At 48.4% G+C, this 26,500-nt stretch overlaps 1 protein-coding gene across 1 annotated transcript in view; it reads right to left on the bottom strand.

Annotated features, from left to right (window-relative positions):
* Positions 1–2,862: 2,862 nt before the first annotated feature.
* The window catches only part of TNK1 (tyrosine kinase non receptor 1), a 40,527-nt gene continuing 16,889 nt past the window's right edge, over positions 2,863–26,500 (bottom strand). Inside the window, exons 5-15 of the mRNA XM_079951843.1 lie at positions 25,727–25,879; positions 24,652–24,920; positions 23,857–23,983; positions 18,271–18,417; positions 16,661–16,755; positions 15,047–15,250; positions 13,255–13,331; positions 11,489–11,841; positions 9,056–9,151; positions 4,066–6,047; positions 2,863–3,503 (exon numbers count right to left, since the gene is read on the bottom strand). Of these exons, the coding sequence (XP_079807969.1) occupies positions 5,925–6,047; positions 9,056–9,151; positions 11,489–11,841; positions 13,255–13,331; positions 15,047–15,250; positions 16,661–16,755; positions 18,271–18,417; positions 23,857–23,983; positions 24,652–24,920; positions 25,727–25,879 (1,644 nt within the window). The 3' untranslated portion in view covers positions 2,863–3,503; positions 4,066–5,924. The remainder of the gene's footprint in view (positions 3,504–4,065; positions 6,048–9,055; positions 9,152–11,488; positions 11,842–13,254; positions 13,332–15,046; positions 15,251–16,660; positions 16,756–18,270; positions 18,418–23,856; positions 23,984–24,651; positions 24,921–25,726; positions 25,880–26,500) is intronic.

Genomic DNA, 26,500 nt, shown 5'->3' with positions numbered 1-26,500 from the left:
TTTCTCCCCCAGTGGAATTTGTTATCATTACTGTTCATTTCAACTCCACACTTCGTTATATTTTAAAGAAAGAATATCAGAGCGGTTTTCATCGAATGAAACAGTGCAGAATAAAACAAATTCAAGCTTGGGGGAAAATATTCAGAGCCTTCTCTAAGGGACATTTTGGTTTCCCTGTATCAATTTACCTACTTAATTTACAGAGCTGCCCCAGAGCAGAAGGACCCTAGGAAGGCAGTGGGGTGTAGTGGTTAGAGCATCAGGCTGGGACTTGGGAAATCAGCACTGACCAGGTGGATGAGGAGGAGAACGTCGTGGTGGTGGTTGGGGAAGAAACGCAAAGAGATTGCAGTGTGCTTCTGGGAGTGTCACCTCCCAAAAGCTCAACTCTGCAGCTTCTGTGATGTTTTGTTATTGCTTTGGAAGTCTATTAGAAGAAGCATTGGAAGTGTTGATGGAAAAATTGATGCATCAATTTAAGTATTAAGAACATAGCATCATAGAATCTTAGAGTCGCAATCTCCTTTCTCGTAACTGGAATCCATTGGTTCAAGGTCCTACTCTAGAGCCGGAGAAAAGTTGCTTGCTCCACCTTCCAGCTGATGGCCCTTCGGATATTTGAAGATGGCTATCCATCTCTCTTCTCGTTCTCTTCTCCAGTCTAAACATCCCCAACTCCTTCGACCGTTCCTCATCAGGCTTGGTTCCCAGACCCTTGGTCATCTTGGTCGCCCTCTGCACACATTCGAGCTTGTGAACATCCTCCTTAAACTCTGGTACCCAGAACTGGACACAGTACAGTGGTCCCTTGGTTCTCAAACGCCTTGGGACTCAAACAACTTGGAACCCAAACGCTGCAAACCCGGAAGTAAATGTTCCGGTTTGCGAACTTTTTCCGGAAGCCGATTGTGCTCCATTTTGAGTGTTACGCTGAGGTCTGCCTGTTTTTCCTATTTATTTTGCGTTTTTGTGGCTGTGTGGAACCCAGTTCAGCTACTGATTGATTGTGTGGCTGCTGTACATTGTTTATTGCTTTCATTTGATGGATCGATGGTCTCGTTAGGGAGTAAGGTAAAGGTAAAGGGACCCCTGACCATTAGATGACTCTGGGGTTGTGGTGCTCATCTTGCTTTATTGGCTGAGGGAGCCGGCGTACAGCTTCTGGGTCATGTGGCCAGCATGGCTAAGCCGCTTCTGGCGAACCAGAGCAGCGCATGGAAATGCCATTTACCTTCCCCCCAGAGCGGTACCTATTTATCTACTTGCACTTTGACATGCTTTCGAACTGCTAGGTCGGCAGAAGCAGGGACCCAGCAACGGGAGCTTGCCCCGTCACAGGGATTCGAACCACCAATCTTCTGATCGGCAAGTCCTAGGCTCTGTGGTTTAACCCACAGAGCCACCTGCGTCCCGTCACATTAGGGAGTAAACTTCATGTTAAATTGCTGTTTCATGGGTTGTTTTTAAAAGTCTGGAACGGATTAATCCATTTTGCGTTGATTTCTATGGGAAAGCGCGCCTTGGTTTTGGAACGTTTTGGTTTTGGAACGGATTAAGTTTGAGAACCAAGGTATACAGGTGTGGTCTGGCCAAGGCAGAACAGAGCAGTACCATAACTTCCCTTGGTCTGGACACAAGACTGCTGTTGATGCAGTCTAGAATTGCAGTAGCCTTTTTTTTGCTGCTGCGACACACTGTGGACTGGCATCCATCTTGTGGCCTACTAAGAGCTCTAGATGCAGCACACATAAGTCAGGTTTTAAACATGTCCACACTGACTTGGTGCATGCATGTGTGGTGCTGCCCCCCTAAAAAAAAAATTGTAAAACAGCCCTCCAAAAAACCAACTCCATATCAGTGTTTCTAAGTTGGATTTCTCATAGAATCATAGAATAGAATCATAGAATCCTAGAGTTGGAAGAGACCCCAAGGGCCATCGAGTCCAACCCCCTGCCAAGCAGGAAACACCATCAGAGCACTCCTGACATATGGTTGTCAAGCCTCTGCTTAAAGACCTCCAAAGAAGGAGACTCCACCACACTCCTGGGCAGCAAATTCCACTGTCAAACAGCTCTTACTGTCAGGAAGTTCTTCCTAATGTTTAGGTGGAATCTTCTTTCTTGTAGTTTGGATCCATTGCTCCGTGTCCGCTTCTCTGGAGCAGCAGAAAACAACCTTTCTCCCTCCTCTATGTGACATCCTTTTATATATTTGAACATGGCTATCATATCACCCCTTAACCTCCTCTTCTCCAGGCTAAACATGCCCAGCTCCCTTAGCCGTTCCTCATAAGGCATCGTTTCCAGGCCTTTGCCTCTCATGCATCAAATAAATGCAGGTGTTCAAAGAGAAATAATAGACCAGAGGTCAACCACCTTTTTCAGCCGTGGGCCGGTCCACCATCCCTCAGACCATGTGGGGGCCGGACTATATTGGGGGGGGGATGAATGTATTTCTATGCCCCACAAATAATCCAGAGATGCATTTTAAAAGCACACATTCTACTCCTGTAAAAACACCAGGCAGGCCCCACAAATAACCCAGAGATGCATTTGAAATAAAAGCACACATTCTACTCATGTAAAAACACACTGATTCCCGGACCGTCCGCGGGCCGGATTTAGAAAGCGATTGGGCCGGATCCAGCCCCAGGGCCTTAGGTTGCCTACCCATGAACTGTCCGAGGTGTTCAGACCCCCTTCATTCCAGTCTCCCAATTAACCTCCATCTCCAAGTGCTACCATCATGACATCACCACGGACTTCCCCCGGTGACATCACCAGCCGAAGCAGCCTCAGCAACCCCCCCCCCCAAAAAAAAATAAACCCTGTTGCACCGTCTCACACGAACTACCTGGGCGGCAATATTTACACAGTATCTCCTCATTTATTCACTCATTTACGCCATATTTACAAATGCGACACGCACATTATACACCATCCAGAGAGACGGAAAAGTGTGCAGAGGGGGATATGTAATCTGATAACTGCTGTCTGTCGGACTCCTCTATTATTTTGGACTGGAAGGACGGGTCCTCTGTTGGGTCTCCTCTCCCTACAAAACCAGAATGTTAGCAGCACAGTTCAGATGGGTTTACTGAGAGGGAGAGGCCACGTGAAAGGAGAGAATTATCAGCCCAAAAGACAGCGAGGGGAAGCAGCTAGAAAGACTGTGTCGCTGCGGAACTTAAATTGCAGCGCCGCAAAGCGCAGTGCAAGACATAAACAAAGCAATAAAAATACAATTAAAAACCGTACATCATCCAGAACAGTGCATTGTGATTCCTACAAGAGGCAGAAAGGACGACTGGGGGCTTCGCGGAGGCCCTCAGCAATTTTCAAGTGGTCCGTAGGGAGAAGGGGAAGTTTGGCTTAGAGGTAATATCTGTTGTGTTCGAGGAAATGTGCGCAGAGTTGCAAATTCAAATGCAGAGGGAAGGAGGGAGGAGTTTGGATTTGATATCCCGCTTTATCACTACCCTAAGGAGTCTCAAAAAAAGATGCCTGCTTCTTGGGAGAAGGGCAATGACAGGCCTAGACAGCATCTTGAGAAGCAGAGACATCACCTTGCCAACAAAGGTCCGTATAGTTAAAGCTCTGGTTTTCCCAGTAGTGATGTATGGAAGTGAGAGCTGGACCATAAAGAAGGCTGATGGCCAAAGAATGGATGCTTTTGAATTCTGGTGCTGGAGGAGACTCTTGAGAGTCCCATGGACTGCAAGAAGATCAAACCTCTCCATTCGGAAGGAAATCAGCCCTGAGTGCTCACTGGAAGGACAGATCCTGAAGCTGAGGCTCCAAGACTTTGGCCTCCTCATGAGAAGAGAAGACTCCCTGGAAAAGATCCTGATGTTGGGAAAGATGGAGGCACAAGGAGAAGGGGACGATGGAGGACAAGATGGTGGGACAGTGTTCTCGAAGCTACCAGCATGAGTTTGACCAAACTGCGGGGGGCAGTGGAAGACAGGAGTGCCTGGCATGCTCTGGTCCAGGGGGTCACAAAGAGGCGGACACGACTAAATGACTAAACAACAACAACAAATGAGTCTCAAAGCAAGCGGCTAACAATCTCCTTTCCGTTCCACCTCTAGCGCTGTTTGCTTTCTATAGGATTTTTAGTTTTGCAGGGTTTGCAGTGACGCAGAACTCCAGGTCAAGAGGCGAGTTTAGCCTTCTCAGCGAGAGCAGAACCTTAAAAAAACGGGGCCCTTTAACACTAAAGGAACATCAGGTGGGGATCCTTTCACCTGCCTTTTCTTAATGGACAAACGAGGAGGGAGAGAGAGGGAGACAGAAAAGTCACAAACGCCTCAATGCTGTGGGCGGAATTATAGACTTAAACAGAGCTGGAAGGGACCCAAGGGTCATCTACCCCGCCACAAAGTAGACAAAATGGATGAGTTAGAGCAGCCATTCTCCAACATGGTTAGCTGCCTTGCACCAGGTCCAGTGTCATTCGGATGAGGCCAGTGGGGGAGCCCTAGCGGAGGTGTTGTGATCTGGAGGCAAGGGGAGCAATTTTAGCTACTGAGAATAAATCGTCTCACCCTTTGGGCTGATTGGGGCCGATTAAAAGGGTGGGTCATTCTGGAGAAGGGGGAGTTGTTCTTTATGCTCCAAAGTTAAGGATTTAGGAACAGGAAGGTGCTTCAGTTTTGAGCAGGGCCGTCTTAAACATATCCAGCACCATGGTGCAAAGATCCCTCTGGCGCCCCAGAGCTGACCTTTTTTTTAAGGGCTGGAGGAGGCGGGCAGCGGCTGGAGGGTGGCTCCTCTGGCGGGGAAGAGGCAGAGACTAGACGCGACGCTGGACGCGGCACCACGGCAGGCAGCACACTGAGCAAATGGGCCTGCGCCAAGTGAGCGAGGGCGCATGCGCCACTCCTGATGGGCGTCGGCTCAGTTTTTTCCCTTTTAGCCATCTGGTGCCTCGCAGAATTCTGTGCCTGCAGACTAAAAGGGGGGAAACCGAGCCGGCGGGAGTGGCGCGTGCACCCTCACTCGCTCAGCACGCTCGTTCGGTGTTCCCTGGACTCTTGCCTGGCGCCCTCCAGAACTTGGCGCCCCGGCGCCACTAGCCTCTATGGGTAAGACGGGCCTGGTTTCAAGAGCACAGAGGGCAGGTTATGTGACGTATGACGGAAGTTCAACGAAATCTAAGCCAACTGGAAAGGAAACATTGGAGCACCCCAAAGCATTTGCACAGAAAATAGTAGATGTAACAAATTATTGTTGTTGTCGACATTTTTCTCCTTTCTCTTTCCGTATTTATTGTTTTTATCTGTACAGTCGTACCTCGGATCCCGAACGCCTTGTGACTCAGACGTTTTGGCTCCCAAACGCCGCAAACCCAGAAGCGAGTGTTCCGGTTTGCAAACGTTCTTTGGAACCTGAACGTCCAACGCAGCTTCCGATTGGCTGCAGGAGCTTCCTGCAGCCAATCGGAAGCCGCGCCTTGGTTTCCAAACGTTTTGGAAGTCAAACAGACTTCTGGAACGGATTCCGCTCGACTTCTGAGGTACGACTGTATTATTACTGCGACATCTGAGAAAGGGCGTAGGTGTGATCTTGCTGGCAGACTTCCCAGTGGGGCAGCTGGTTGGCCACTGGGAGAACAAGATGCTGAAACTGGTGGGCCATGGGTCGGATCCAGCAGGCCCTTCTAGGACTCGCATGAAGGCACCTTGCACTTATGAGTTCTGCTGAGGGCACCAGGTTTGTGGAAGCTGCATGAGAGCCAGGGGCAGGATTGCCGGAGGTCTCGCAGAATCCCCCCAAAGCCCCACGGCGGGTCAGCAAAGATTCGGCACCTAAGGGTGATGCATTGGCCTCGCTTTGCCGCTTGGAAGACGTCAAACGGAGGTGCCTTTTTGTTCTGTCTCTGAAGAATTTCACACCCTCCCGTTGTCTTGCGCAAAACGCAGGTCAGGTCCGCAGCCCCCGGCTGAGCACATAGCGAGAGGCCATGGCCAGGTTCCATCGATGTTTCTCCAGGATCCACCGGCACTCTTCCCGGGAATGAGAGCTCAGGTGGAAGAGCTGGTTCACCTGCGGAACAGAAGGAGACCGCGTCAGAGGGACCCGAGACCGGAAAGGGTTTCTGGGGGCAGCTATAAGAGATCGCCATACATGCCCATTGGGCCGCTTCTGATGTGCAGAACTGAGACTCAGTGCAAGGGGTTGATGAATCGGTCTGTTAAGCAGAAGGTTGGTGGTTCGAATCCACCCAGGGATGGCTGTGGGCAGGATTTTCCTGCATGGCAGGGGGTTGGACTGGATGACCTTTGGTGTCCTACAATTCTATGAAATACCCATTCCACATTTGCAAGAAATCGTTCTTATAGTGCACAACTGTGGAACTCTCCGCCTGTTGACACCAGGCATGGAATTTGCTGTGCTCTTTTCGGCACCTGCTAAAAACATTTTTGGTTCAAGAAAGCTTAGATGCTTAAAAAGTTTTATTTTTTTTTAGCCTATTGTTACTTTTAACCTTCCAACAGTCTTACAATGCGGCTCTTGATTTCCCTTAGTGATCACTTTGGTGCTTCTATCCTTTTCTCTACGATCAAGCAGCATATAAGTTTCACAAAATAAATAAATGAATGGTAGAAGGAATGAATAATAGAAGGAACAGGAAAGGAGATTGCGACTCAAGAGCAGGAAGAATTTTCTGATAGTAAGAGCTGTTCATAGTGATGTATGGAAGTGAGAGCTGGACTATAAAGAAGGCTGATCGCCCAAGAATCGATGCTTTTGAATGGTGGTGCTGGAGGAGACTCCTGAGAGTCCCATGGACTGCAAGAAGACCAAACCTCTCCATTCTGAAGGAAATCAGCCCTGAGTGCTCACTGGAAGGACAGATCCTGAAGCTGAGGCTCTAAGACTTTGGCCACCTCATGAGAAGAGAAGACTCCCTGGAAAAGACCCTGATGCTGGGAAAGATGGAGGGCGCAAGGAGAAGGGGACGACGGAGGACAAGATGGTGGGACAGTGTTCTCGAAGCGACCAGCATGAGTTTGACCAAACTGCGGGAGGCAGTGGAAGACAGGAGGGCCTGGCGTGCTCTGGCCCAGGGGGTCACGAAGAGTCGGACACAACTAAACAACTCAACAACAAGAGCTGTTCAGCAGTGGAAAGGTCTTCCTTGGGAGCAGGGCCGGATTTAGGTTTGATGAGGCCCTAAGCTACTGAAGGTAATGGGGCCCTTTCTATGTCCAGCTGTCCTTTGTCAACAACAAATTGTTGGTGTTTTTTGGGTCAAATATATGCTCTATGGTCATTTATGGACCTCATAGTTATCTCAATCCATTTGCGCATGTTGCCATGCAACTAGTCCATGCAGAATGTAGGCACCCTATATATAGAAAGGAGAAAACCTGTGATATTTTAGGGGGCAGGCGAGCAGGCGGGACCCATGACTTACATCAGTGGTCAGCAAACTTTTTCAGCAGGGAGCCGGTCCACTGTCCCTCAGACCTTGTGGGGGGCCGGACTATATTTTAGGGGGAGGAAATGAACGAATTCCTATGCCCCACACATAACCCCAAGATGCATTTTAAATAAAGGGACACATTCTACTCCTGTAAAAACACCAGGCAGGCCCCACAAATAACCCAGAGATGCATTTTAAATAAAAGAACACATTCTACTCATGTAAAAACACACTGATTCCTGGACTATCTGTGGGCCGGATTGAGAAGGCGATTGGGCCGGATCCGGCCCCCGGGCCTTAGTTTGCCTACCCATGACTTACATCATAGGAGCCTACACAACACACAAACACTGTTGCTGTAGGTAGGTTTTATTTGATTTGGGTTTTTTTATCCTATATTTTGGAAATGTACACCCAGGTTTTTTTTTTCCTTTAAATTTTTTTTGGGGGCCCCACCTGAGCTATAGCTTGTTTAACTTATATGTAAATTCGGCACTGCTTGGAAAGTTGTGAACTCTCCTTCCTTGCAGGCTTTTAAACAAAGGTTGGGTGGCCATTTATCACAGATGCTTTAGCTGAGATTCCTGCATTGCGGCGTGTTGGGCTAGATGACCACTGCCTCCCTTCCAACTCTATAATTCTTCTAATTAGGATTTCTCTTCTTGTTTCAAAAATGACCTTCAGGGGTAACTTCCAGCTCTGTGATTCCAAGCAAGCTGAGGCTCCAGTACTTTGGCCACCACATGAGAAGAGAAGACTCCCTGGAAAAGACCCTGATGTTGGGAAAGATGGAGGGCGCAAGGAGAAGGGAACAACAGAGGATGAGATGGTGGGACAGTGTTCTCGAAGCTACAAACATGAGTTTGACCAAACTGCGGGAGGCAGCGGAAGACAGGAGGGCCTGGCATGCTCTGGTCCAGGGGGTCACAAAGAGGCGGACACGACTAAACGACTAAACAACAACAACAGCGCAACCCACTGCGACTTGGAAATTGCAGCTTAAAGGATCTCCTGTTTTAAAACATCCAGCGAAGGAGGAGAGCTGTGACCCCAAAATCTCTTCTCTTCTTCTCTTTCCATGGTTCATTTTGCATATCACAAATCCCTGCTTATTTTACAAAAAACTAAACCATTCCGTCTTCCATTAGTACTTCCACCAAAACTTATTTACACTGCTGGATTTATCTTGACGCGGCCAGCGTTTTCAAATCTACACAATCTCCCCCCATCTATGCTCAAGTAGGAAATAGTAGTCTTTGTAGTTAACAGGATTTCTTCTGATCTAACTTTGTCCCATGTGGGGTTTTTTTGAAATGCTCAGAGGAAATCTGTTTGGTTCTTACGAACACTGTGTAAAAAGTTCTTTTGTGAATAAAACGACCTGGGCCGAGGGGTGGAGAGGATTATTATTATACACACTCCTCTCAGAGTCTTGCTGGTCAAGTCTCATGGGTATTTTATTAATCAGAGTCCAATCTTTCCTTGCTCTGGGAACGCAACACCCAGTTTTAGTGTTACATCAGCTGCTGGGGTCTGATGAGGAATATTTGGGGAAGGCCGAGCGAGAGCCCCGCCTCTGCACGGAACGGCGGCCAGGGCACCGCTGGAGAACCGGGCCTCTCACCTTTAGCAACTGGCTGGCTTTCTGAACATCCCAACCGCTCGCCCTCAAGGCCTCATGGCATTCCTCCGTCGTGGCGCCGTGGACCTTGTCTTCTACCTGGGGAGGCAAACAGCCAGGGTCAAAGGCAAAATATTCCCAGGGCAACCTCCAAACCTGCAACCGGGTGCGAGCAAGGCGTCAGGGAAGGGAAAAGATTTGAATCATAGACTTGTAGAGCTGGAGGGGAACCCTGAGGATCATCCAGTCCAACCCCCTTGCAACGGAAGAATATGGAGCTGTCCCGTATGGTGATTGAACCTGCAACCTTGGCGTTATCAGCAGCACGCTCTAAGCAACTGAGCTATCCGGTGGTCCAATCCTAGCCGCACCCATTATTGGTTCCTGCAAGGGGGTTGGGCTGAATGACCTTTGGGTGGCCCAGCGCTGCGATTCCACGATACCATGCACAGAATTCTATTACTCTTTCCTATGAACCATGGCGGCCCCCTACTTTTCCATTATTATCATCATCATCATTATTAGTTGTTAGTATTATTTTTAATTGAATTTATATAACGCTGTATACCCAGGGGTCTCGGAATAAAATCAAGATATAAAACCACAAAATACAGAATAAAAATAAAAAACAACCCCCCAATAACCCCCTCCCCCCACAAAAAGCACATTTTAAAAGGGCATAGGACGTAAATCGGATCAACCATATTTTTTTATTTATTGTCCCTCCCATCTTCCAAAAGTAAATGAGACACTCAGCCTCAACCAAAAGCAATTTCTGGGATAGCTCATTCTTTTTTCTTTCATTTTTCTAAAAAAAATTAATTTCAAATCCAAAAAAATTTACAAACATCAAATTCAAAATCCATATTCATTTCTAAAATAAGCCTATTACATAGATTACCTAAATTAAAATATATCTAATTGCTCTAGGCTTCCCTTTGTTGTATGTAAATACAACGTAATTAACAAATTATATTATAAATGATATTATAGGTTCCCATATACCCCCCACTCCCCTTCACCCATGTATGATCCCAATATTTTACTTCTCCCATCTTGTTGTATTGTTACAATTTAATAATGATTCAATTGATTCTATTATTATTTCCTTGCTTAGCCCTGCACGTTTTACACATTCTCTATCAATATTTCAATTCCGGAATTGTATTTTTTCACTCCATCCCACTCTCTAATTTTTCTCTGATTTGAGCGGCCTCTAATAATTGCCGCCCATTTTGCCATTTCTACAAACTCGCAGAGTTTGCTTTGCCATTCGAATAGCGATGGGATTCTCTCCCCCTTCCGGGGACAGCTCATTCGGTCGAGCACAATCCTCTTAATCTCAGGGTCCTGGGTTTGAGCGCCGCACTGGGCTAAAGATCCCTGCATGGCAGGGGGGGTTAGACTGGATGACCCTCGGGGACCCTTATAAACTCCACAGCTCTACCTCTCTTTCAAATCAGAACCAGTGAAGACGGTGAAGGTCCTGTGTGAGTGTCTGGAGGCGGTTGGAGGATGGATGGCGGCTAACAGATTGAGGTTGAATCCTGACAAGACCGAAGTACTGTTTTGGGGGGACAGGGGGCGGGCTGGTGTGGGGGACTCCCTGGTCCTGAATAGGGTAACTGTGCCCCTGAAGGACCAGGTGCGCAGCCTGGGAGTCATTCTGGACTCACCGCTGTCCATGGAGGCGCAGGTCAATTCTGTATCCAGGGCAGCTGTCTGCCAGCTCCATCTGGTACGCAGAATGAGACCCTCCCTGCCCGCAGACTGTCTCGCCAGAGTGGTGCATGCTCTGGTTATCTCCCGCTTGGACTACTGCAATGCGCTCTACGTGGGGCTACCTTTAAAGGTGACCCGGAAACTGCAATTAATCCAGAATGCGGCAGCCAGACAGGTGACTGGGAGTGGCCGCCGAGACCACATAACACCAGTCCTGAGAGAACTGCATTGGCTCCCAGTATGTTTCTGAGCACAATTCAAAGTGTTGGTGCTGACCTTTCAAGCCTAAACGGCCTCAAAGGCCCAGTAGACCTGAAGGAGCGTCTCCACCTCCATCGTTCAGCCCGGATACTGAGATCCAGCTCCGAGGGCCTTCTGGCGGTTCCCTCATTGCGAGAAGCAAAGCTACAGGGAACCAGGCAGAGGGCCTTCTTGGTGGTGGCGCCCGCTCTGTGGAACGCCTTCCTACCAGATGTCAAAGAGATAAACAACTACCTGACATTCAGAAGACATCTTAAGTTCAGGGAAGTTTTTAACGTGTGACATCTTAGTGTCTTTTTGGTCTTTGTGGAAGCCGCCCAGAGTGGCTGGGGAAATCCAGCCAGATGGGCGGGGTACAAATAATAAATTATTACTATTATTATTACTATTATTACATTTTTAGGACTCCCTGCTGCTGCCTTTGGCATCGTTTGGTCAAATCCGTGCCCTCACCTCTTTGATCTTCTTCTCGATCTCTGCCAGGGTTGGTCTCTGCCCTCCAGAAGGGGCTGGGGGCAGCACCCCTTTCGGAGGTGGGGGTCTGGGCGGCCGTTGCTCCTTCTCCCTGGCCCCAGGAGGAGGGCCGTCGGGCTTGGGCAGGGCCCAGGAGGGCAGGGCCGGATTGGGCAAGCGGGACAAAGGTTTCCGACACCGCGGCTCCAGCTGCTGCGCCGGAGGTCCTGGCAGATCGCTGAAACGGCGCTGTTGGGGAGGGACGCCAGGAGGGTCCGGTTTGAAGGCGGGCAGCCGGGTTTTGGTCCGCAGGACGCTGAAGTCCGAAAGGGACTCCAGGCTCTTGGAGAGACCTGGAAGGAAGACCAGAAAGAAGCAGGGATGAGAGAAACATGGCATTGCATATTTTTTTTGGAGAGAATTGGGATTTTATTTATTTATTTGCATTTTATTTATTTGTTAACATTCTTATATTACATCGGTAAACGTTACAGGACTTACTGTAATATAATTTCCAAACATGTATACCAAAATTATATACAAATTTTATATACCTAGAAAGAAAATGAAACCAAAACAAAAAGAAAGAACAAAGAGAAAAAACAAAAACAAATCCCCCCCGCAAAAAAAATCATATACAGTGGTACCTCTGGTTACATACGCTTCAGGTTACAGACTCCGCTCACCCAGAAATATTACCTCGGGTTAAGAACTTTGCTTCAGGATGAGAACAGAAATCGTGCTCCAGCAGCGCTGCGGCAGCGGGAGGCCCCATTAGCTAAAGTGGTGCTTCAGGTTAAGAACAGTTTCAGGTTAAGAACGGACCTCCAGAACAAATTAAATACTTAACCCGAGGTACCACTGTACATAATAACACACTAGACTTCCTGTCTATCCCGTTGTATATTTCTTTTTTTACAAATGAATGTACTCTTATTATTGTACATTTCTTTACATTTTATCTAATACATTCCTGTATCGATATGTGCTCTTAGTCTTATTTCTCAACTCAGTCTCACTCCAATCGGGAAGTAAACCTGGACCGGATTTAGGTTTGATGAGACCCTAGGCCACTGAAGGTAATGGGGCCCTTGATATGTCCAGCTGTCATTTCTCAACAACAAACTGTCGCTGTTTTTTGTGTTGAATATATGCTATATGGTCATTTATGGACCTCATAGGTATCTCAAGCCATTTGCCCATGTTGCCCTGCAACCAGTCCATGCAGAATGTAGGCACCCTATATACAGAAAGGAGCAAACCAGGGATATTTTAGGGAGCAGGCTAGCAAGCGGGGCCCTTGACTGACATCCTAGGAGCCTACACAACACCAAACACTGTTGCTGTCAGTAGGTTTTATTTTATTTGTTTTTTATCTTATATTTTGGAAATGTACATCTAGGTTTTTTTCCTTTAATTTTTTTTGGGGGGCCCCAAGAGAGTGGGGCCCTAAGCTATAGCTTGTTTCGCTTATACCTAAATCCGTCACTGAGTCCAGGGCCAGGACTCCCTCACAAAGCCATTGAGTGGCAAATCTTGCAAGGGGGGTCGCTGGAATAGAAGCCGAGGTGTCGTTGCTCCCCCCAATAAAATATTTGAGGGCCCCCCCTCAAGATAATGGGCGTTGCCATTCAAATGGTGCTCCAACAACTTCTCTCAGAGCGACTTAAGTTGTTGGAGCACTAAATAATAATAATAATAATAATAATAATAATAATAATAATAATGATAATAATAGATTAAAGGTGGATGAAGCAGACACTCACGACTCAACTGCAACAGCTGCTTGCCTCCAGTTCGATTCTGGGGGTTGGCATTAACCGCCCGCGCTTTCGGTTTCTTCCTAGGGTAGAAAACAAACAACCCTCTAATTACATATATTTAAAATAATGATGATGATAATAATTGCACAGCTTTACTAATAGCTACTCCCCGGACCGGCCTTCCGGCGAACATGAAATCCTGAGCCGCCGATCCTTTTGCACCTGCAACTTTTAGAACCTCATCTTCCTGCCGAAGCAGCTCAGAACATTTCCCTTTCTAAAAACATTGTTGCCAGGAGCTTATTGGTTTCAATTGCCAATTAATTGCTTCTTTTATTCCTTGCAAACTGCGTCGCAATGCAGTTGAAGGCGGTTGGGGCCAGTCTCACCCCCGACCACCAGGGGGCAGCACATGTAATGCTGCAGGGTCCCTGTGCATGACTCCCTCTGTGTGCGGGTGGCGCTGTGGTCTAAACCACCGAGCCTCTTGGGCTTGCCAATCAGAAGGTTGGCGGTTCGAATCCCCGTGACGGGGCGAACCCCCGTTGCTCGGTCTCAGCTCCTGCCCACCTAGCAGTTTGAAAGCACACCAGTGCAAGTACTGTATTTTTCGCTCTATAAGACGCACTTTTCCCCTCCTAAAAAGTAAGGGGAATTGTGTGTGCGTCTTATGGAGTGAATGCAGGCGGGAGGCTCTGCTCAGCACTCCCTTTAAAGAATATTTTTGTCCTTACATTCTCCCTCTAAAAACTACCGTATTTTTCGCTCTATAAGACTCACTTTTTCCCTCCTAAAAAGTAAGGGAAAATGTGTGTGCGTCTTACGGAGCGAATGCAGGCTGTGCAGCTATCCCAGAAGCCAGAACAGCAAGAGGGATCGCTGCTTTCGCTGCGCAGCGATCCCTCTTGCTGTTCTGGCTTCTGGGATTCAGAATATTTTTTTTCTTGTTTTCCTCCTCCAAAAACTAGGTGCGTCTTATGGTCTGGTGCGTCTTATGGCACAAAACATACGGTAGGTAAATAGGAAGGTAAATAGTATTTCCATGCGCTCTGGTTTCTGCCACAGTGTTCTGTTGCGACAGAAGCGGTTTAGTCCTGCCAGCCACATGACCCAGAAAGCTGTCTGCGGACAAACACCGGCTCCTTCAGCCTGAAAGCGAGATGAGCGCCGCAACCCCATAGTAGCATTTGACTGGACTTAACCGTCCAGCAGTCCTTGATCTTTTTACCTGCAAGCACACATGAGCGCTAGAGTAAGGTTACCAGATTTTTTTCAATGAATCCGGGGACACTTTTCAACTTCAGTGGATTTTGTCAGGGGTAAAGGTAAAGGGACCCCTGATCATTAGGTCCAGTCGTGACCGACTCTGGGGTTGCGGCGCTCATCTCGCTTTACTGGCCGAGGGAGCCGGCGTACAGCTTCCGGGTCATGTGGCCAGCATGACTAAGCCGCTTCTGACAAACCAGAGCAGCGCACGGAAACGCCGTTTACCTTCCCGACGGAGCGGTACCTATTTATCTACTTGCACTTTGACATGCTTTCGAACTGCTAGGTTGGCAGGAGCAGGGACCGAGCAACGGGAGCTCACCCCGTCATTGCGGGGATTCGAACCGCCGACCTTCTGATCGGCAAGTCCTAGGCTCTGTGGTTTAACCCACAGCGCCACCTGCGTCCCCATTTGTCAGGGGACTGTTTTGTAAATCTGGGGACTGTCCCCGGGGAACGGGGACGTCTGGTAACCTTACACTAGAGAAGACCGTTCTCCATTCCCACCCCATTCCTGATGACGACGTACTCCTCTATCCGGTCCGGAGCGCCCCATCCGCGCTCGGGGTCGATGTCCCCGTGTCCCAGGTGCACGAAGGAGCTGCGGATTGGGAGGCTGATCTGCGGCGTGCCAGCAGGGGGCGCTTCGTCCTCCGGCTTTGCTATGGACGACGGGAAGATCCCTACCCTGAGGGTCCGCCTGTTCTGGCCTCGCCACGTCGAGGAATCGGGGCTGGAAGAGAGAGAGGGTGTGGGTCAGAGAGATCAATCCCTGCCCCACCCAACGCTTCACCAACCACCGCAGAACATGAGTCCGCAGGATCAGGCCAATGTCCTATCGAACCTAGTCTCCTTTTCTCACAGTGGCCCAATGGGAAACCCACAAGCAGGATTCGAACTTGAGCCACTCTCCTCTCCTGCGGTTTCCAGCAACTGGCTTTCATGAGCATCGCTGACTCTGACTGTGAAGGGAGATCATAGCGCACGTCAATTCTGTGTCCAGGGCAGCTTTCTGCCAGCTCCATCTGGTGCGCAGGATGAGACCCTCCCTGCCCACAGACTGTCTCGCCAGAGTGGTGCATGCTCTGGTTATCTCCGCTTGGACTACTGCCATGCGCTCTACGTGGGGCTACCTTTGAAGGTGACCCAGAAACTACAACTAATCCAGAATGCGGCAGCCAGACTGGTGACTGGGAGACCACATAACACCGGTCTGGAAAGACCCACATTGGCTCCTAGGACATTTCCGAGCACAATTCAAAGTGTTGGTGTTGACCTTTAAATACCTAAATGCCCTCAGTCCAGTAGACCTGAAGGAGCGTCTCCACCCCCATCATTCAGCCAGACACTGAGGTCCAGCTCCGAGGGTCTTCTGGCGGTTCCCTCCCTGCGAGAAGCAAGTTACAGGGAACCAGGCAGAGGGCCTTCTCGGTAGTGGCGCCCGCCCTGTGGAACTCCCTCCCACCAGATGTCAAGGGAATAAACAACTACCAGACATTTAGAAGACATCTGAAGGCAGCCCTGTTCAGGGAAGCTTTTGATGTTTAATAGATTATTGTATTTTAATATCCTGTTAGAAGCTGCCCAGAGTGGTTGGGGAAACCCAGCCAGAAGAGCGGGGTAATAACAACAACAACAACAACAACAACAACAACAACAACATTATTATTTATACCCCTCCCATCTGGCTGGGCTTCTCCAGCCACTCTGGGTGGCTCCAAACAGAATATTAAAAACACGATTAAACATCAAACATTAAACGTCAAACATAATAGCCTCTCTTGATGGGTGGAGAGAGAGAGAGAGAGAGAGAAAGAAAGAAAGAAAGAAGGAAAGAAAGAAAGAAAGAGTTGGGGAGAAGGGAGGAAAGGAGGGAGGGAGGGAGGGAAGGAGGGAGGGAGGGAGGGTGGGAGAAGCCATTAGCAATAAAGCTTATACAGAGAACGAAAGGGTCAACGAAGGCAGATAACTGCCAGAGGGAGGTACAGACTGAGGACTAGATACTTGAAAAATCAACAACACCAAAGCCAGGTCACGACACAAGGAGGGAACTGCCGTGGTCGCAGCAAGGAGTCTTTAGAAAAGGGTTTCCTCGGGCCCCAACGCCCCGCTTCCAAAGGGGACCCAGGCGTCCTGGACTCACCTGCCTTCGATCACCGTGATGCCATCGTTTGCCTCCAGCCGAAGCCAGCCGGGTTCGTTCAGATCCTGGGACGCCTTCACTTCCTTGGGACGGAGCTGCGTTGGAGGGAGAGACAGGACGGTGGAGACGATGCCCAGGGGACCCTGAGGGTCATCTGGCCCAACCCCCTGAAATGCAGGGATCTTTTGCCAAGCACGAGGCTCGAACCCACAACCCTGAGATTCAAATGCTCTGCCACGTGCCACCCCCTTGCCTCTTAGGGCCCTCCCCCAGCCAGGTAATCCCACGGCCCCGGGGGGGGGGGCTGCTGCCCATTTTGGGACCCATGCGACAGTCACCTCCAGGCTTGACTACTGTAATTCGCTCTATGTGGGGCTACCCTTGAAACTGTCCCAGAAACTCCAGCAGGTGCAGAATGCTGCAGCGAGGCTCCTCATGGGGTCCCTGCCATGGGAGCATATTCACCCAGTCCTTTTCCAGCTCCACTGGCTCCCGGTGGAGTACAGGGTCAGGTCCAAGGTGCTGGTTTTGACCTTTAAAGCCCTTTGTGGCTTAGGGCCCTCGTATCTACGGGACTGGCTCTCCTGGTCTGCCCCACAGAGGACCTTAAGGTCCATGAATAATCATAGTTTAGAGGGCCCTAAGGAAGTCAGGGACGCAGGTGGCGCCTGGGACGCAGGTGGCGCTGGGGGTTAAAGCCTCAGCGCCTAGGGCTTGCCGATCGAAAGGTCGGCGGTTCGAATCCCTGCGGCGGGGTGCGCTCCCGCTGCTCGGTCCCAGCGCCTGCCAACCTAGCAGTTCGAAAGCACCTCCGGGTGCAAGTAGATAAATAGGGACCGCTTACCAGCGGGAAGGTAAACGGCGTTTCCGTGTGCGGCTCTGGCTCTGACCAGAGCAGTGATGTCACGCTGGCCACGTGACCCGGAAATGTCTCCGGACAGCGCTGGCCCCTGGCCTCTTAAGTGAGATGGGCGCACAACCCCAGAGTCTGGCAAGACTGGCCCGTACGGGCAGGGGTACCTTTACCTTTACCTTTAAGGAAGTCAGACTATCCTCCCCCAGGGCCAGGGCCTTTTCAGTGATGGCTCCGACCTGGTGGAATGCTGTGGCATTAGACCAGGGCCCTGCAGGATTTCATTTACTTCCGCAGGGCCTGTAAGACAGAGCTATTCCACCTGGCCTTTAATTTGAATTCAGCCTGATCTTTTATTCCCCTTCCTCCCCTCCCCCTCCCCTTTTTATGAAGATTACCTGCTCTGGGATCCCACAGCTAATTCATCCCTGGCCTCCTCACTGGCCCAAATAGGACTAATTCAGCCAGCTAGCCCTTTTGATCATCTAATATTTATCAGATGGATTTCCCCCCTAAGTTGATTTTTGAATTCTGAATTTATTGTTATTCACGTTTTATACTGTATTTTATGCTGCTTTTGTTGTTGCATCAATTAAGGGTTTTAAATTTGTTGTTAGCCGCACTGAGCCTGGTTTTCTGAACTGGGAAGGGCGGGGTATAAATAAAAAATTATTATAATTATTATTAAAGCCTCACTTTTTATGGGAGAAATTCGCACCCAGGTCAGCCCAGCCGCTGACGGTTTCCCTTCTCTCACCTCTTGCAAAAGGCTGACAATCTCCCGGAAGCGGGGTCTGTCCTCTGGGTTGTGGGCCCAACATTTCATCGCCAGGGCGTGGATTTCTCGGGGGCAGTCGTCAGGGCGCTCCAACCGCCGTCCTTCCCTGTCAATCTTCATCATGATCTGGTCGGGGAGGAATGGATGAGAAACGACAGTATTTAGGTTGCCGTTTCTCTACATTTGCATCAGACATAAAACTTCCATTAAAAGCACTCAGCTTATGTTGCGTAGCCAGGCAGCAGAAAATTATAATATTCACATCTCACAGAGGGAACGACGGTATAAAAACATAAAAAAACCACACAGTCAAATCGTAAAGAACTCTAAAACAAATTTTAAAGAAAAAAACTTTTATCTAAAACGTACAATTTGTTATTAGATTGGGAAACAAAAGACGAGCTTCTCAAAGGCTGTATGACACATTGGGCAATCGATATAGCTAGTGACTTTTCCCCTAAAAAATGTTTAGGGGTACTCTCATTTTGACTCAAGAAAATCACCATTTTATAGTTCAAAAAGGGGAAATGTCAATGGACAAAAGTACAAAGATTCACAAAATGTTTAGGGGTATGCGTACTACTGCGTCCCCCCAGAAAAAAACCCACTGGATATAGGGCATACTATAGATTTTGATCTCTGGAGATGCATTCAAACCATCTACACTTTCAGGATCACCCACGGACCTTGTTTCTTGCCCTTTAAAATTAAAAATACAAACATTTGGATCTCCATCTTGCTGCAGTCACACACATTTATAAAAATCAGCATTTCTCTACATGCACGGTCTCAGAGTCCTGTGACGCCGCGAAGCCTGCAGATTTGTTGCAGCGGAGTCTTTCGCAAACCACAGTCCACATCACTGAATGCGGAAGCGGTTATCTTGCAGCAACGCGTGTCTCTCTTCTGCCGGTCAAAAAAAGAACCGGCGGCGCGCTGGCTCATAGAAGGTGGAGCCCCAAACATCTGGCGGGCACCGGGTTCGAAAAATGCTGTGGTGGTTCATCGTGAGGGCAACTAAAAACCTCAGACGTTAGATTCCTGTTAAGAAAATCTGGGAGCCGCTCAGAATACTTGAACCCTCCTGCATTGCACGGGGCTGGGCTAGATGACCGCGTGGTGTCCCTTTTAACTCATGGCGGCGGCGAAGGATCCATAGACAGATGTCTCGTGTCAAGAAGGAGTTAGGTGTCATCGTTTTGTTGTTGTTGTTTAGTCGTGTCCAACTCTTCGTGGCCCCTGGACCAGAGCACGCCAGGCCCTCCTGTCTTCCACTGCCTCCCGCAGTTTGGTCAAACTCATGCTGGTAGCTTCAAGAACACTGTCCAACCATCTCGTCCTCCATCGTCCCCTTCTCCTTGCGCCCTCCATCTTTCCCAACATCAGGGTCTTTTCCAGGGAGTCCTCTCTTCTCATGAGGTGGCCAAAGTCTTGGAGCCTCAGCTTCAGGATCTGTCCTTCCAGTGAGCACTCAGGGCTAGACAGCATCTTAAAAAGCAGAGACACCACCTTGCCGACAAAGGTCCGTATAGTTAAAGTTCTGGTTTTCCCAGTAGTGATGCATGGAAGTGAGAGCTGGACCATAAAGAAGGCTGATCGCCGAAGAATGGATGCTTTTGAATTCTGGTGCTGGAGGAGACTCTTGAGAGTCCCATGGACTGCAAGAAGATCAAACCTCTCCATTCTGAAGGAAATCAGCCCTGAGTGCTCACTGGAAGGACAGATCCTGAAGCTGAGGCTCCAATACTTTGGCCACCTCATGAGAAGAGAAGACTCCCTGGAAAAGACCCGGATGTTGGGAAAGATGGAGGGCACAAGGAGAAGGGGACGATGGAGGACGAGATGGTGGGACAGTGTTCTTGAAGCTACCAGCATGAGTTTGACCAAACTGCGGGAGGCAGTGGAAGACAGGAGTGCCTGGCGTGCTCTGGTCAAGGGGGCCACGAAGAGGCGGACACGACTAAACCACTAAACAACAACAACAATTTTGACAAATAATTTGCTGGGGCAAATCCTCTCACATAATCTTTTATTGCTGGGGTCTAGAACTGCAATAAAGAATTAAAATGTACCTGCAAATTTTGTTCCATTTCTGTGGCCGGTTTATATTCCTCCTGTCCTTTCTTTTTTCTGGGTGATGGAAAGAATCAAACCCCACCCTGTAAATTAGGCCATTGCACTTATCCTAACATTGCATATGTATTGCGTGACGGGGTGTGTGGTTAAAGAAACTGGGTCTTCCCCGAGGCTCTACTGCAAAAGTTCACAGATGAATGAGACTTGAATCACAAGAGGGCATCTGGGGTCACAATAATCTCCTGACCCCGATTGTCTGCACAAGCCTGGGAGTCACTGGCGAAGAATGAGGTTAAGGAGGGACACGGTTTCTCGAGGGTTAAAAGAGGCCGGTTCTGACGAGGAGGTTAAAAGTGTTACGATAAGATGGGCTCAGGATCTGGGACATAACATTGATTTTGAGAGATGGGGAAAATTACGGACAAAAACAATTACCGTATTTTTTGCTCTATAAGACTCACTTTTTCCCTCCTAAAAAGTAAGGGGAAATGTGTGTGCGTCTTATGGAGCGAATGCAGGCTGTGCAGCTATCCCAGAAGCCAGAACAGCAAGAGGGATTGCTGCTTTCACTGCGCAGCGATCCCTCTTGCTGTTCTGGCTTCTGAGATTCAGAATATTTTTTTTCTTGTTTTCCTCCTCCAAAAACTAGGTGCGTCTTGTGGTCTGGTGCATCTTATAGAGCGAAAAATATGGTGAATTTAAAGAGAACATAATGAAGATGATACCATTGGTACATCACACCAAACAAACTTGAAAAAAGGTATAAAAACCAGGATAAAATTTGTTGGAAATGTAGGGAGAAGGAGGGGAATTTCTTGCATATGTGGTGGACATGTTCCAAGATTAAAGCCTTTTGGGATACCATATATAATGAATTGGAAAAGATATTTAAGTATAATTTCAGCAAAAAAAACAGAGGCTTTCCTGTTGGGGTTCATTGAGGAAATCCAAATGAAAGATGTAAATTTGTTCATGTACACAACAATGGCCGCAAGGATACTCCTGGCCCAGAAATGGAAGCAACAAGAACTCCCCACACTGGAAGATTGGCAAGTAAAGATGGTCGAATACGTGGAGCTGGCGTAGCTGACGGGGAAGATTTGGAATGGCTGTGATGATTTGTTCCAAAAGGACTGGGGCAAATTTATACTCTATATGAAAGAAAATTGCAAACAGTTGGATACGTTTGTAGGTTTAAGTTGAAATGTTTGGTAATGGGAAATTAAGGAGCTGATTTACTTATAAGTAGGTGATTGTCAAAAGATTGATTTAAGGTAAAAAAGTGAATTTAGGAATGTGGAGAAATTGGTAGTGAGATATGAAAGTCTGCTAGAGGGAAGGAAGGAGGTTGATGCTTTATTTAAGCAATGTCTTAAGTTATTTTTTGATACTGAAATGTAATAAAATAAGGAAAACTTAATAAAAATTATATTAAAAAAAATAAAATAAAGGAGGCCGGTTTTTTCCCCAACTTGGTGCCCTCCCTACGTTTTGGACCACAACTCCCAAAGCCCCCCCCCCCCAGTCAGCTGGGATGAAGACCTCCACTTAAAAGGCTTGCTGGAAAAAGGAAGGTCGTCGAAAAGACTACAGCACCCATTGTCCATTTGGCCGAGCTTGCAGTGGATGATGGGACTTGTAGTCCAAAACGTCCAGAAAGCACAAGGTTGTTGTGATTTATTAAATTTGTATTCTGCCCTGAATCCGTCGATCTCGGGGCGGTTCACAACGTAAAATTACAATATAAGACACACAAAATATATAGTAAAAATGAAAATAAACCAATTATCCCCTGAAGCAGCTATGGAAAATCCAAATTAAAAGCTAGGGAACATTAGTAAAGGAATTGAAAGTGAAACTGACAGTATCGTAATGCTGTCATACAAATCTGTGAGGCGAGCGCATTTGGAATACCGTACACGGTTCTGGTCGCCTCACCTGAAAACGGATATCGAAAAGTTGGAAAGGCTTCATAAAGGACAACTGAAACCATCAAAGGGATGGAGGCAGACAGGTGGCAGCGTTTGGAGATTTCCAGTTTAGAGAAAAGGCGAATAAAATGGATGTGATAGAGGTTTATAACATTTTGGAGAAGGTGGGTAGGGGAACGTTTTTCTCTCTTTCTTGTAACGCTAAAACTCACGGACATTCAAGAAGCTGAAGGCTGGGAGATTCAGGAAGGAGAAAATAAAGTTAAACTATGGAACTCCCTCCCACTTGAGGCAGGGATGGCCACACACTTTTAAAAGAAGGTTAGACAAAGTCACGCTCTGCCTCCACAGCTGGATTCAGGATAGCAGCTGCTGAGAGCCGCAGGAGGGAGAGGGGTCTTGCGTTCGAATCCTGCTTCTGAGTTTCCCGTCGTGGGCACCTGGTTGTCCCCTGCGAGGACAGGAGGCTCGACCAGACGGGCCATTATTCGGCAGGGCCACTATTCTGTGCTTATGCCAGCAAGAAGCTGCCAGCCGTGCGGTTTGTGTCCAGAGATTCTTACATCACAATTCAAAGTGTTGGTGCTGACCTTGAAAGCCCTAAATGGCCTCAAAGGCCCAGTAGACCTGAAGGAGCGTCTCCACCCCCATCATTCTGCCCGGACACCGAGGTCCAGCTCCGAGGGCCTTCTGGCGGTTCCCTAATTGCGAGAAGCCAAGTTACAGGGAACCAGGCAGAGGGCCTTCTCGGTGGTGGCGCCTGCCCTGTGGAACGCCCTCCCACCAGATGTGAAGGAAATAAACAACTATCTGACTTTTAGAAGACATCTGAAGGCAGCACTGTATAGGCAAGTTTTGAATGTTTGATGTTTTATCGTGTTTTTAATTTATTCTGTTGGAAGCCGTCCAGAGCGACTGGGGAAACCCAGCCTTATGGGCAGGGTATAAATAATACCTTCCTTCCTTCCTTCCTTCGTTCCTCCCTCCCTCCCTTTCTCCCTTCCTCCCTTCCTCTCTTTCTCTCTTTCTCTCTTTCTCTCACACCCTTCCTTCCTTCCTTCCTTCCTTCCTTCCTTCCTTCCTTCCTTCCCAAGGAGCTTGGGAAAACAGATTTACCAGCAAATAGATATACAGTGGTACCTCAGGTTACATACGCTTCAGGTTACAGACACTTCAGGTTACAGACACTTCAGGTTACAGACTCCACTAACACAGAAATAGTGCCTCAGGTTAAGAACTTTGCTTCAGGATGAGAACAGAAATCGTGCTCCGGCGGCGCGGCGGCAGCGGGAGGCCCCATTAGCTAAAGTGGTGCTTCAGGTTAAGAACGGACCTCCAGAACGAATTTAGTACTTAACCCAATGTACCACTGTACCACAGAAAAGCAAAAGCGTTCTTAAAACAAATCAAAATATTCCAAAAACAATTACAGTTAAAAAAAATTAAAAACAGTACAGTGGTACCTTGGTTTATGAACTTAATCCGTTCCGGAAGTCCGTTATTAAACCCAAACCATTATTATTATTATTATTATTATTATTATTATTATTATTATTACCTGCCGTCCGGAATATCCCATCCAAGGTTCTTCGCAGTAGGAGAACATTTCCCAGAGGGTGACGCCGAACATCCACACGTCGGAGGCGCTGGTGAAGACCCCCATGCGCAGGCTCTCTGGGGCGCACCTGAGGAGGCGGAGGAGGAGAGGGAGAGCCAATCAGAACAACCCCATAGCAAAGTGCAGGCAGCGCGGTGAAGTGGTTAGAACAGAGGACTGGGACCTGGGTTCGAATTGCGTTCTGAAAACGTTCTATTCAGATCTTAATTTCCGAGCACAATTCAAAGTGCTGGTGTTGACCTTTAAAGCCCTAAACGGCCTCGGTCCAGTATACCTGAAGGAGCGTCTCCACCCCCATCGTCCAGCCCGGACGCTGAGGTCCAGCACTGAGGGCCTTCTGGCGGTTCCCTCATTGCGAGAAGCAAAGCTACAGGGAACCAGGCAGAGGGCCTTCTCGGTAGTGGCGCCTGCCCTGTGGAACGCCCTCCCATCAGATGTCAAAGCGATAAATAACTACCTGACATTCAGAAGACCTGACATCTTAAGGCAGCCCTGTTTAGGGAAGTTTTTAATCTGTGATATTTTAGTGTATTTTTGGTTTCTATGGAAGCCGCCCAGAGTGGCTGGGGAAACCCAGCCAGATGGGTGGGGTACAAATAATGAATTATTATTATTATTATTATTATTATTATTATTATTGAAAGAAAGAACTGTTGTGGGAATGTGGCTCGTATCCCCTTGCCCCAGGGTGGGGTTATATATATATATTTGCAGGATGGGTTCAGAAATTCCTACCAGGCGAACGGTATGCGCCGGTGCGCAGACATGATGTAGCGATCGCTCTTGCTGGACAGCGGCCTCATGAGCCCAAAGTCGCCGATCTTGACCATCTCCTCAGAGGCCAGAAGGATGTTGCGAGCGGCCAGGTCGCGGTGGACAAAGAGCTTGGATTCGAGGTACGACATGCCTTGGGCGACTTGCAGGGCGTAGCTCCAGAGCTGGTGGAGAGGGAAGGGGGGCCGGAGGCGGTCGTAGAGGGCACCCAGGGGGGCCAGCTCCGTCACCTGCGGGGAGGCAGAGAGGCAGGGCTGAATTAAAAAGAGCCCACTGCGTTGGAAGGGGGTCCCCCAGCGGCCATCTAGCCCAACCCTCTGCAACGCGGGAACTGTGGGATGTGATACATAAGGAGCAGTCAAGTATAACATTCCTGGTTTTCCTAGAGTGGACATGCGGGGAAATGTTTGGTCCAGCCAGTTGACAACTCCCTGTTTGCTCCTGGGCTGGGAGACGCCCTTTGTATCTGAAGGCAGCCCTGTTCAGGGAAGTTTTTATATGTGTGATATTTTAATGCATTTTTAATCTTTGTTGGAAGCTGCCCAGAGTGGCAGGGGAGACCCAGCCAGATGGGCGGGGTACAAATAAAAAAATTATTATTATGTATGGAAGTGGGAGCTGGACCATAAAGAAGGCTGATCGCTGGAGAATGGATGCTTTTAAATTCTGGTGCTGGAGGAGACTCTTGAGAGTCCCATGGACTGCAAGAAGATCAAACCGATCTATTCTGGAGGAAATTAGCCCTGAGTGCTCACTGGAAGGACAGATCCTGAAGCTGAGACTCCAAGACTTTGGCCACCTCCTGAGAAGAGAAGACTCCCTGGAAAAGACCCTGATGTTGGGAAAGATGGAGGGCACAAGGAGAAGGGGACGACGGAGGACGAGATGGTGGGACCATGTTCTCGAAGCTACCAGCATGTTTGGCCAAACTGCGGGAGGCAGTGGAAGACAGGAGGGCCTGGCGTGCTCTGGTCCAGGGGGTCACAAAGAGGCGGACACGACTAAACAACAACAACATGAAGTCTCAAATCTTTACCATCTTGAGGGGCTGAGTTAGGACCACCCCATGGAGGCGTAGAAGGTTGGGGTGGTTCAGGCAGCACATGGCGTTGACCTCATTGAGGAAATCAATCAGGGCGCCCGGGTCGCAGGAGACGTCGGAGCGCAGGGATTTGACAGCGACGGGTTTCTGGGGAAGGGGGAAAAGGGGTCAGATAAAAAAAATCACCCAGTAGAAAGCAGTAGAGTTCTGGTCGCCTTGCCTGTAAATCACCCCTGTGATTGTCGGATGAAAGGTGATACAGTGGTACCTTGGTTCCCAAACACCGAAAACCCAGAAGTAAGCGTTCCGGATTTCAAACGTTTTTCAGAAGCCGAATGTCCGATGCGGCTGTCGGCTATTGTTTCCAGGGCGCCTGCACCAACCAGAAGCCGAGCCTTGGTTTTTGAACGTTTCAGAAGTCGAACGGACTTCTGGGTTAAGTTTGGCGCTTTTGTTTTTGCTATTTATTTTGTGGTTTTGAGGCTTTTTCCGTTAATTTGTTTTTTGTGACTGCGTGGAACCCAGTTCAGCTACTGATTGATTGATTGATTGATTGTGTGAACTGCGGAAATGGTTTAAAAAAACCCATTCAAACATTGACTATCATCAGTGCAGGTAAGAAAAATAAATAAATACAGTCTTATTTCTTTTATACTACAGTACATTGATTATTGCGTTCATTTTATGGATCAATGATCTCATTAGATAGTAAAATTCAAATTAAATTGCTGTTTTTTAAGGGGTTGTTTTGATAGTAAAATTCATGTT

The sequence above is a fragment of the Podarcis cretensis genome (assembly GCF_951804945.1).
Source record: "Podarcis cretensis genome assembly, chromosome: 13".
In the NCBI taxonomy this organism is placed as follows: Eukaryota; Metazoa; Chordata; class Lepidosauria; order Squamata; family Lacertidae; genus Podarcis; species Podarcis cretensis.
This window is presented reverse-complemented; position numbering and strand designations above follow the sequence as displayed.